The sequence below is a fragment of the Taudactylus pleione genome, unplaced genomic scaffold, assembly GCF_031769625.1.
Source record: "Taudactylus pleione unplaced genomic scaffold, aTauple2 ptg000314l, whole genome shotgun sequence".
In the NCBI taxonomy this organism is placed as follows: domain Eukaryota; kingdom Metazoa; phylum Chordata; class Amphibia; order Anura; family Myobatrachidae; genus Taudactylus; species Taudactylus pleione.
The window spans coordinates 7,685,410-7,698,080 of NW_028284715.1; the positions used below are offsets into that span (position 1 = coordinate 7,685,410).

Sequence of the window (12,671 nt, forward strand, 5' to 3'; positions counted from 1 at the left end):
GCTTCCCCCCTAACCCTCCCTGACTGTGGAGCTGTGGCCAACCCCCCCCCAACTGTGACTGTGTATCTGTGTTCAGACCCCCTTACCCTGACTGTGTAACTGTATGCAGACCCCCTAACCCTGACTGTGTAACTGTGTGAATTTCCCATTTACCCTGACTGTTAACTGTGTGCACTGCCCCACCTTACCCAAGCACTGCCTGTCTCTAACCTCCTCCTTGGCCTCAAATACTACCCCAGCTATCTACTCCAACCTCCTCCCTACCCTTCGTACTGCCTGCCTCTAACCTCTTCCTTGACCCCAGCACTGTCGCAAACTACTGTCTGCACTTACCCCTCCCTATCCCCAGTTCTGCCTGCCCTTACTGCCCTCTGGCTCAAGCTCTAACCCAACTTCTCCTTGCCTTTAGCCTCAGCTCTACCCCAACTGCTGCTTGCCCTTAACCCTCATAATATGTGATGGGACCCAAAGAGTGGAGGAGGACCCCATTTCTATAAAGTGAGGGGTCCCTGGGACCCACATTTTTTTTCGCTTTTCGCAATCACTGCAGTTTGTTTAAATAAATTTAACAACAGCTGTTATAAGTGACTTTAACATGCGATTACCTTGTTACAATACAATTTCAGCTATTATTTCATTAAATCAGGGGACATAGCTAATTTAATATAATCCCTTTACAATTAACTTACTAGACTGATCATAACGTGGCAGCAAACAATATAGATAAAAAAGATTATAGCAATTATTCACAACTAAATTCAGCATTTTTAAAAACCAATTTGTATTACTAATTAACAGGAGGTGCAATCTTCTGCATGGTTCTCCACAAAGGATTCTGGGTATTACAAAAAGGAATTATGGGTTTATTAGCATGTTGTGATTCTGTCACACATATCTCCTTCTGTGTTTTAATACAAATATGTTCTTACAAACTGTTTCTTCTTATCAGTGGATAGTCTGTTCATTTCTTCTTTATCGGCTTTCATCTCCTCCTCGTTGTACTGGAAATCACGGACAACAAACCTGCAAGGAAGAGAACGGTTATGTGAGATTCATGGAATGCCAGCACCTCTGCTTCAGTAACCATCCAAATAGCTTACTTATTCTCCCTGGCTTTGTGACGGAAGTCATCCACCGCTTTACGGAACAGAGTTACGTTACACAGATAACTGTCTTGGTCTTCAGATATCACACTGTGCACAAGAAAGACAATACAATTGTTAAAAGAGAAGAAGGTCTGTCGCCGCAGGTCCAGCAGAGCCGTCACTTAGGGACAGCCAGCGTCTCTGACCTGTAGAGCTAAGTGTTAATCAAGATATTGCACACTGTATACTTGCAGGGAAGAACGCAACTGATTGAATCACAAGTATAGAAAAATGATGTTTAACCAAGTATTTCAGGACGGTACTTGGCATCAGGTGTGGCCGATGTGCAGGTCAGCTTGAGTGGGAGGAAAGGGCTGCAATGCCCCCCCACTCAACATGTGTGTATATCATGTACGGTATTATCTTGTGATATAGATAAGGGAGGGGCAATGGCAGACGACTTCAAGAGGAAAATAAAGAGCAGCACCCAATCCTCACTGTGGGAGATTGATGAACATAAAAACAGGAAAAAATTCCTACTTTAAAAAAAAAATAAAAAAATTCTGCACTGGGAATTTTTCAAAAAGTCCCCCTGACAGCATCCCCATTTTTTCCGACTTGGGGCAGGTCATTTTCATTGCAATCCCTCCTTTTAAAATGTTGAGCTACAGCAGAGCCGATAAACTCAGGCTCAGGCCTATTTGGCTCATGCTCGCCAACTTTAACCCACCATCCTTCCAGGAGGCCCATGGAGGGTCAGTACAAAGGTATGGGGGCATGGCGTAACAGACGGGGATATAGCGCCCCTCCTACGTGACACAATGTCACGAACCGCAGAATGGCGTCACGAGGGAAGGGGCCACGATGTTGCGATTCATATAAAATCACATCATCAGAGCCTCCGGCCACATCACGGGAGCAATTGGTGGGAAGTTACCTTTGTGCTTGGGAGTCGGGAGAACCCTCCCACCAAATTTGGGAGACTCACAAAATTTCCCAAAGGAGGAGACTATAATTTGCCTAAGTCCCTGAACAATCTGCTTTAAAGGCCTGATTCTCATTAGCAAATTAAGTAGTTTGCAAACTAGGTTTAGAAATGCTCCCCGGTAACTTCTATTCAAAGGCGCATTATTTTAATTTTTAATTCAAAATGTTCATGTGGATTTTTTATTTTATTGTTTACCAATCCAGCACAAGTCACTTCCCCTGTGAGGTACTGGTCATTTATTTTCCAATTGTAATAAACTTTCCTACAACACATACACAATAATAAGACAAACTAATAGTCTTTCCCCCTGTTAGGTTTAGATCCCCCCTCCAGGTACATTTAGGAAACCCAGGGCCACTTCCCCCTAACTCTGTACCTCTAATCAGTGACAAAAACAAAATCTCAATGAATCAGCAATCCATGTAATAAACTCACTTCTTACAGTAACCTACATTTTAAGGAACAAGCATAAGACCCATAAACAATCGCTTACATGCTGGAACGTGGGACCACCATCTCGGCCAGGGTTTCATATTGTTTAACCCAGTCATTATAATTAAGCCTGGAAAACAGCATTGATACGCATGTAACAAAGTCTCTCCAGCCAATGTAAACAGTATGGATTATCTACTAATATTGCTGAAAGAGGAAAATGTGCACTAAACCACAGCAACCAGACACATGCTTTCATCATCTACCTTGCAAAACATGGATGAAAGCCAATTGCTGATTGGCTGCCATGTGTTACTACTCTTAAGGTCAGATGTGCAGTATTACAGGTTGAGTCTCCCATATCCAAAATGATTGGGACCAGGAGTATTTTGGATATGGGAAAATTCCGTATTTTGGAATATTTGCATACTATAATGATATAGTATGCAAATGGGACCCAAATCTAAACAAACGATGCATTTATGTATTATATGCGCCTTATACACACAGCTTGCCGGTAATTTTATACGAATATTTTTTATAATTTTGTGCCTTAAACAACGTCTGTGTAAATTGAACCATCAAAAAGCAAAGGTTTCACTATCTCAGGCATGTAAAAAAAAAAATCCGTATTTCGGAATATTTGGAAATGGGAGACTCAACCTGTATTACATAAACCTTAAAAGGTGTTTGGTTCTATTAACAAAGGTAATTAAATGGAAATTAATGTAACAGACTTGACTGCATCTTAATATATGTAGATTACATTTTAACCCATGCAACTCAAGAAGATACTGTAAAGACAGCTTTCAGTGTGATCGGGTGCATTACACAAAGTGATAGGTGTAGAACTTGGCCCACATCCCAATACTGCGGCTCAAATATAGTCCATAAAAATTTAACTTTTAAAAGTATTTATTACCTAAATGTTCTACATCTGCCTTCCCTCTCCTAATAGCCCTCGACTGGCTCCCCTTCCCCTTCAGAGCCCAATGCAAGGTTCTCACACTCACTTACAAAGCCCTCACACCCATTGCTCTCCCATTTACATCTCTGACCTCATCTCCCTTCACTCTCCCGTCCGCCCTCTCTGCTCAACAAATGCACGCCGCCTCTCCTGCCAGCTGATTACTTCCTCCCAAACCCGCCTCCAAGATTTTGCCCGTGCTGCTCCCTACCTCTGGAACTCTCTCCCTCTCCCCATCAGACTCTCCACCTCTCTACAAATCTTCAAACGGGCTCTCGAGACCCACTACTTCCTTCCAGCTCTCATCCTAACCTGATGCTACTTGCTCCTTCCTCCCGGTCTACCCAACCTGTCACACACCTGTTAGTATGCCCAGCCCCTTTAGAATGTAAGCTCTCAGAAGCAGGGCCCTCTTCCCTCATGTGCTTTTCCTTACTTATACAATCATCTACTTCTCACTCGGGCACCTAACATCTGGTTGCTTACTTGAGTGTTATGATCACTAATGCAGTGGTTCTCAAACTCGGTCCTCAGGACCCCAGACAGATGTTTTCCAGGTCACCCAGCAAGCACACAGGTGTTTTAATTAATCACTGACAATTTAAAAGATCCACAGATGAAGCAAATTATTTAATTTGTGATTATGTGAGGAGACCTGGAAAACATGCACTGTTTGGGGTCCTGAGGACCGAGTTTGAGAAGCTGTGCAGTGATGTATATAAACCATGTCTTTGTCCTGCATAGTACTGTACTGTAATTCACTTGTTGCTTGTTCACATATTTGTCTATGTACTTTGTAAGGCGCTGCGGAACACTTGTGGCACTATATAAAAGGATAATAATAATACCTAAATTATTAATGATAAGGGGCTTGTCAGCAACCTTGAATTATTTAACAGTGCTTCCCTAGGAATTCTGTTAGAAATGTAGACTAATCTAATTAAGCATCTATGGCAGTGTTTCCAAACCTCTGTCCTCAAGGCAGAGGCAGTGCAGGTTTTAGGGAGATCCATGTTTAATCACAGATGGGTAAATCAAAATAACTGTGCTCAAGTATGGCTGTCCTTAAAACCTGGACTGTTAGTGTGCCTTACAGAAGAATTAAATGCTCCGCCAGCTAGAGGACAATATTCTGATTTTGATTGGATTATTGCAGCTGCTTTTAGAGCCTACAAGGTGCAAAAAATTGCATTAATGTTTTACAAGGAGTAACAGGTCTCTAAAAAGAACTAAATTGCAGGGATTCATGCAAGCATAGATGAAATGCTGCTTCTTGATAGTTTTAACATACAGTATGTATTTAATGTTGCCACTACAACGCCCTTGTTTAGATCACAGAGGTCTGCCCAGCTAAGCAGCCTGTTACAGAACATGCAGTAAATATATTACTTACTTTGGTACAACGACCAAGAGAGTGACCAGGTATTCAGAATCCAGCACAAAGTCATCTTTCTTCACAATTTCAGCTAAGCTTCTAGTTATTAAACTTCCTCTGTTGGGAAACAGTGCAATGAAAATAATGCTTTAGCTAAAAACTCTAACTGCATATGAATAAATACAAAATGCAACTATTACCAGGCTGCTGTTGCCAATATATAGTTCTGCAGTGTCATGGAAACCACAGACACATAGCACATGATATAGTGTGTAGAAAGACTTTGGAATATTCCTCCGAGGCCTATCTGCTCGGTGTACTGTAAAATCCTCACCTCCCCCATTCTGCCTTCATGCTGAGAGATGTGAGCCTGTGTGTGGAACTGGCAGCCATACTTGTCTGCCCTCCATAGATATTTTGAAAAGGAGATAATGATTTGTAAGAAAAAAAAAAAAAATGTTCATGTTGCTTGATATTGTATTTTGAATGCATATTATGTTTCCCCCATCTTGTTTCTTTACATATCCATATAGTCAGTAAATGAGACAATAAGAATCTGTGCGAGTAAAGGAAGTGGTGTCCATCTGAATGACTTCCTCAAATACTCCATTTTCCAAATGCCTTTATTAAACTTGTTCATGCAAATCATGTGGTAATGGCAAAGGAGAAACTAAACATACCAATCTCAAGCCTTTATAACTATACGTCACATTAAAGTAGCATCTGCCCCTTGCTGAGCTATTGAGTATTACTTACTAACAAAGTGAAAATGAGCAGTAGCCCGCACCAACCAAGCAGACATTAGCTTTGATAGGTCTGGTGTATGTTACTCGTGAAAGCAAATGACTGATTGATTGGTTGCTATGCGGTATTGCATGGTATTGGTAAATATGACCGTTGCGTAAACATAATATTCCTGAGGTGCATCCCATAACAAATAAACCCATGAAACAAAACAAAAAACACGCCACCTTAGAGGAGCAATGCAGCCCCATCGGCCGGACAGCCCTCGAGGGACAGAATTACAACTGTACGGATAAGTAATTACTATCTAAGGACATGGAAAGTGTAACCTTACGCATTTTTTCTTTCGAGATTTTGCAGATTTCCTTTCAGATTGTTGTAGGCAGATGCTCTTGCTTTCAGATCATTGTCAATCTGTGTAACGCCCTGTGAGTATAGAGGACAAACCAAAGGTCACATATATAAAACGTCTCAGAAACAGGGGGTCAGCGTTCATGTCAGGGAGGCAGAATGGTTCTCATGAGAACGTGCCCATCATATACAGAGGGTTCTGTAATGACCTCTCCTTACATTTATCACATGCACTGTGTTCTGCAGCTATTAGCAAGGATGAAGGAAGTCGCTAGGCCATTATCTCCAGCTCTTCTGTATAATCATGGTGCTGGATTAGGGGCATTACCTATCCCAGTAGTATGCAGGGGAGCGCTCTGTTACCAGGAACAAGTAGCACCACCACAATATAGCTTAGAACAATACATTTACTTAAGATGGACATTCTAAAGTATGATTATAGAGGAAAGGACAGTACATAACTCCTTACGGCCAGAAACAACAATGATCATCTGAACTCGTTTAAACTTTCGTTTCCACTGTAACTTAGCTTGTGAATGTGCTGCTTAAATAAACTTTAAATCTACATTCCAATGTGATGCTACAACCTGATATATAAACCTGTGTGAGTTTCCCTTCCCTGTCTCTTCTAGGCCTGAACCTAGGCAGCTGGAGCAATGCTGCGTATAGGCTGGATTGAAATGATATATGGTTCCCGGGTGCAGAGCGACAATACTGTGTTTCCTGATGCAGAATAAACCCTATGGACAGTACATTATGTAGTATCTCACAATGGACATGTTACAGTTTAATTACCTTGCATCATAGAAACTAATTATAGAATAATCTCCCCTATCTATGCCACAGATATGGGTACAAGTTGCGCAGGAAACAACCGACCGAGACACATTTTTATTTACCAATCACCATCCTCTCCAGTTAAAAATGAATCTTCTAGTGTCCCAATTTTTAAGAGTTTTACATGAAAACGCTGATAACTGTAAGGCGGAGTTTCAGCGCTTTGAGGTGAGTACTGACTTCTTGGAACGGGGCTACGGTGATGAGGTTATTGCACAATGTCCGGACAATATATCATCATGGTAACAGCAGCAAGAGACCACATACTGAGGCGGATGATCTTTTTGTTTTTACTACCATGCACGTCTCTGCCCGTCCTATTATAGGTGATGCCATCAAACAACACTGGCTCATTGCTGCCTCAGACCCGACCCTTAAGAAGCAGTTGCCAGGGAGACCTCTCATATAAACGGGTTCCGAGCAGGATAGATATACTCATGCGTCCTGATTTGTGTTGCATACAGAGTACTTCTTAGTGGTTGCTGATCCAGAAGAAAGGATGTTACAGATGTACCAAATTACACTATGTGCAGAAGCAGGTCTGTGGGTGAACATTTTCACCACCCACATACGGGAAGAAAGATGAAAATAAATTACAGACTACCCTGTACGTCAGACCATGTCGTGCAGATTCAGATCTGCTCTCTAGTTTATGATGGTAAGACCATTCGGCCATTCCGTGTGAGCATGGCGAACCATAGGTCTGTACAGCTCGTGCCCCATCTTTTAGGTTTGCATTATCTACTTATATCTATAATCATTTATATCTGCACAATAAATCAACAATTTTGGTTGTTTAACATGTCCATTTATGTACCAATACCCTCCATTTGTTGTTTATATGGCTTACATCGCGGTCAGCAATGCCCTTACTGTTTGCGCTCCACAGCGGAACGCTTGATGCGTCATGATCGTCACTGTGAAACGCCTGTATGGCCACTGCGCATGCGCCGGTTTGCGTTCCATGCAGGTGAGCGTTTCCGCGGTCGCAATGCGAACTCGTGCACACGCACGCGCAGCTCGCACCATCGGCCAATGTACGTACGCTGCTGCAGTTAGAATCCGTGATGAATCAGGCCCAAAGTTCTAAGCTGGGACCGAAAGGTGGATTGTATATTGGAATATGGTATCTGCTGAATACACCTATCGTTTTGTTGACAGTCTTGTGAGTGCACCCGTTTTTTTTTTTCCATATTTATACAGGGTGTCCCATAACGTTGGGACACATTTTATTTTTCTTAATTTACAAGGGCGTGGGCACTCGCCCATCTTTAAAATGTATTGTATTTCAAAGTCTGACTTTGGGAGATAATGCTGGCCTCCTTTCCAGGACATTGATCCTTAATGTTACAGCCGAGCAGAGGGGCTCTCACCCACTGGCTGACTAGTCTAGTCGTTGACACATACATACACACACACATACACACACACTGTTCTCTTCCAGGTGGTGAGCATCATTCTAAGGGATGTCATATTCAACCTTTAACAGTGCTATGTACCTTGGTTATGCATTAACATAGTCCTTAATAAATGTGCCCGTTCCAGTCCTAGATACTTGCATTTAAAATGTGTCCCATCGTTTTGCGATACCGTGTATATCACGTATTTGACTTAGAAATCATTGAACTCCTAAAAACACTCTTGTCTGTTCCCAGCTACACACACACAATATTATTGTTATTATGTATCTACAAAGCACAAATGTAATATGCAGCTTTGGACAGGGAATCCGGAATCATTCACAGCAGTCACAGACCTGCTGGAGCCAATAGTCTAAGACCAGTGGTTCTCAAACAGTTACCGTTTTCCAGGTCACCTAGCATGTGCACAGGTGTATTCATTACTCACCGACACATTTTATAAGATCCACAAGTGGAGGTAAATAATTCATTCGCGATTCTGTGAGGAGACCTGGAAAACATGCACTGTTTAGGGCCCTGAGGACAGAGTTTGAGAATCTGTTCTTTAGCCCATATAAACGCCACATATATAGTCTACAATACTATATGTAGTCACCCAGCTTTTATATGGGGGTTATATATGGCAAGTTATTTCTGCACGCATCATGTGACTGCATCGCACAATAGCCTAAATTGTCTGACAGGAAAAGTGCAACACTTGACTAACTGTCAACTGATTGCTCTCATGAAATTAACACAATGTGACATAAATCTAGGAGACAGAAATAGACACAAAGTGAAACGCATTGCTTTTCCATTACAGTATTTTTCCTCACCCCGGGCTAGAGCCTCCTTTAACCCAGAAAATTACATTATTTAGACCTTGTCTCTTACTTTAGCAATTATTTCAGAAATGTTCTTCAAGGACTGCTTAATTGGGTACTTCGCCATGTCCCACTGGAACCTTGTGATGTACGTGACCAAGTCCACTAAAACAGGGGGAAGAATAGAGAGCGGTGAGAGACAGCCTGACACAGACATGAGAAGCAGACACTCGCACACACGTAACACGTGTCATGGAGCCGTTAGTCTGATTTGATGTTAGAGACAGGAAAGTGACAGGATTGCTTTAATAATAATGCTAAAAGATCTGCTCTCTCAACGGCAATGCTGGTTCCCCTGCTCGGAAGAAGTCTTCATTGTTATGGTGAGACAGTATGACTAGGGAATAAGCGTGTTATTAAAAAAAAAAAAAGTCTTAGCTGCATAATTACAGTATTGAATAGTCCTTCAAAACAAAGTCAGTGTAGCAACTAGTGATAGGGAAAGTAACCTCCAGTTATAGGTAACCTTGAGTCATAGGTAAATTAACACTCCATGATAAGTAGAGTAACCCATATTGAAAGATAGAGAAACCTCCAGTTATAGTTACAATGACCAAGTGTAAGAAGTAGAGCAACCCTCCGTGAGAAGTAGAGTAACCTCCAGTTAGAGGTAGAGTAACCAAGAGCAATAAGTAAAGGAACCCTGAATGACAGATTGAGTAATGTCCAGTTATAAGTAGACTAACTTTGGGCCTGATTCAGAGCTGAACGCTCTGACCAGAGCGCTCGCTCTGAATCAGGGCCCTCCTACCTTTTTTTGGAGCGTCCTCATGGACGCTCGCATAGCTGTGGGTTACCACCCACAGCTATAGCGAGCGTCCATGATGATGGTCGCGATGGTCTTGACCATCGCGACCATCGGGCTTGCGACGGAGACCCTGTGGTAGGCTGCCGCAAGCCCTGGAGTGATTTTGGCTCTATCAGAGCCAAAATCACTCCCACTGACATCACTAGTGATGTCAGTGGGGCCGGCTTGAGACGGTAGGCGTTCCCATGGGAACGCCTCCGTCTGGCAGGCACGCCCCCGGCACGCCCACGTGCTGTCAATCAACATCGACAGCACGCCCCCTTTGGTGCGAGACCCGGAGCGATGGAGAGCCCGTCGCTCGCCGGGTCTCGCGGATGCGCATAACGGAGCTCCCTCCGTCGTGCGCATGTGCAGTGGGGGAACATCGACCCACTTGCGAGCGTACTGCCGCTCACGAGCGGGTCTGAATGACCCCCTTAGAGCGCAAGTAAAGCATCCCTCAGTGATAAGCAGAGTAACCCTGATAGGTAGTGTGACCACCAGTTATAGGTAAAATAACCTAGACTTCAAGGAAAAGTAACTCTTAGTGAAAGGTAGAGTAACCTCCTGTTATATGTAGAGTAACCTAGAAAGCAAGGTAAAGCATCCCTCAGTGATATGTGGAGTAACCCTGAGTGATATGCGGAGTAACCCCCAGTTACAGCTAGTGTAACCTAGAGCGCAAAGTAAAGTAACCATCAGTGAAAAGTAGAGCAACTTTGAGTGAAAGTAACCTCCAGTAATATCTAGAGTAGCCTAATTACTAATCTCAGAGTAATAGAATGATACTGTAATGACTCTGTAATGATACAGAGCTACACAACGTAACAAGAATGAGAACATGCCGGGGTGTAAGGTGGTGTCAGATTTCAGGTAAAACAATCCCCTATCCAGATAACCCCAAATACTCTGGGTAAAAGGTCCTATGCCCACATGTTAAGGTGCCTATCCACTAGAAGACAGGCAAAAGACTGCACGATTATGACATTGTAATCGTGCAGTCGTTTGTCAGTCTGTGATGTGCCTACACTGAATGAGCAGTCGTTCAGTGTAGGCACAATCAATCATCTGCAAACATGTTGAACATGATGTTATCGTCAGGTTGACCAGCATGTTTGCACGATGATAGATGTCTAAAAGACCAATTTTTTTAAACAATCTGCAAACGATTATCGAACGATCAAATGATATCGTTATCGCTCAATCGCTCATTTTAATCGTCTAGTGGATAGGCACCTTTAGTCTTGAACTGTTTACAAATAACAGCTGCAATGTGTTTTTGTTTAGTGAAAATGGATAATCAGTGATCTAAGCAAACATACTATTGACCTGTTATTAGTCATTTTCAGGCTGTACCATCCAAAACATATCACAAGACGTCTGCTACGGACAGGGGGAAAAAAATAAAAGAGAAACCCTCCCTCCATCACTACAGCATATAAATCATAGCTATGCATTGGGTTTGGTACAAGTAGCGGTATATAGAAGCCACTGTGCCTTTAGTGAACATTTAATAATCTGAGATAAGATGGACACAATAGCACAATACCTCCGCTGGCCAGAAGGTTTTCCTGCACCTTATCCCGGCTGTCCTCCAGCACGTCAGCCATGTACTGCGCCACCTTCTTCACCGTCCTGAGAGACAAGGACAGATCTATCTGTAAGTATACTAAAGTGTACTGCATCTGTATTTTACCACCATCTATAATACTGCAGGAGTTATTGTTACTACACAGAAAAGGAATCACAAATATGGTAAATACTTATCTTTCGTTAATAAATAAAACATTTTTTACATGAAGCATCTCTCATACTACGCTTTGCACATGTTTGTATTTCTGTGGACATTTCACACATTGTAGACCTACACGATACCCAGCTCAATCGCACAGGAGTGACCGATCACATTATAATCCTCAAGCTGCAGTCTTACAATAAAAGCACCTTAGTGACTGCCCTAAAGCAGTGTTAGCTAACCTTGACACTCCAGCTGTTATGGAACTACGTAACCCAGCATGCACTGCTACAGTTTTGCTATTAGGGCATGCTAAAACTGTGGCAGGGCATGCTGGGATATATAGTTCCACAACAGCTGGAGTGTCAAGGTTAGCCAACACTGCCCTAAAGTGATCTTATAGCCTAGGTCAGTGGTTCCCAAAATGTGCGCTGTAGCACCCTGGGGTGCCTCGGGACACTTGCAGGGGTGCCTCAGGTTGGTGGTCCAGCACCAAATCAAATGATTTATGTTCAATGTAATGTAAATATGTGAACAAAGAGAAGCTCAAACCTGAAATATATATGGTGTCGTGATAATAGCGCTAGTGGTAAAATGAATCTCAATAAAATTATAGCCAAAAGGCAAACTGTCATTATTAGTAACGTGGTAAAAAATAATAAAAGCAAATCCACAAAGATGTATATTGTAGACAACAAACGTCAGAAAACATACGGTGGTTATATATCCAAAAGTGCATACAGTACATATACGAAAATAGCAGCATATGATCGTTTTTCATAGACCTCCAGGTGTCATGGACATGGGTATATAAAGTGCACTGGGTAGCAATAAATGGAATAAAAAATACAATATTTATATCCAAAGTGCTTATAGTGCATACAATGATAGCAGCATAATCAAATGTCCTTGGTACCTCTAGACATCGAGGACATACACATATGAAGAGCTCTGGGTAAAAATATAAGATGCAATAAGTTCCATCCTGAAAATGAGCAGTCCAAATCGCTCCCCAAAAAGTGTGTGGAAAATAAACGTAGAAATTAGTCATCCATACTGTGTGCTGAAGGCGAGTGTCACTCAGGG

The 12,671-nt window shown here is 42.3% G+C and overlaps 1 protein-coding gene across 1 annotated transcript in view; it reads right to left on the minus strand.

The window, feature by feature from the left end:
* Window positions 1–12,671, minus strand: part of ATP6V1C1 (ATPase H+ transporting V1 subunit C1) — a 55,594-nt gene that overhangs the window by 6,098 nt on the left and 36,825 nt on the right. The window contains exons 4-10 of the mRNA XM_088442662.1: window positions 11,400–11,485; window positions 9,074–9,168; window positions 5,926–6,017; window positions 4,866–4,964; window positions 2,567–2,635; window positions 1,101–1,193; window positions 930–1,023 (exon numbers count right to left, since the gene is read on the minus strand). Coding sequence (XP_088298788.1) covers window positions 930–1,023; window positions 1,101–1,193; window positions 2,567–2,635; window positions 4,866–4,964; window positions 5,926–6,017; window positions 9,074–9,168; window positions 11,400–11,485 — 628 coding nt within the window. The remainder of the gene's footprint in view (window positions 1–929; window positions 1,024–1,100; window positions 1,194–2,566; window positions 2,636–4,865; window positions 4,965–5,925; window positions 6,018–9,073; window positions 9,169–11,399; window positions 11,486–12,671) is intronic.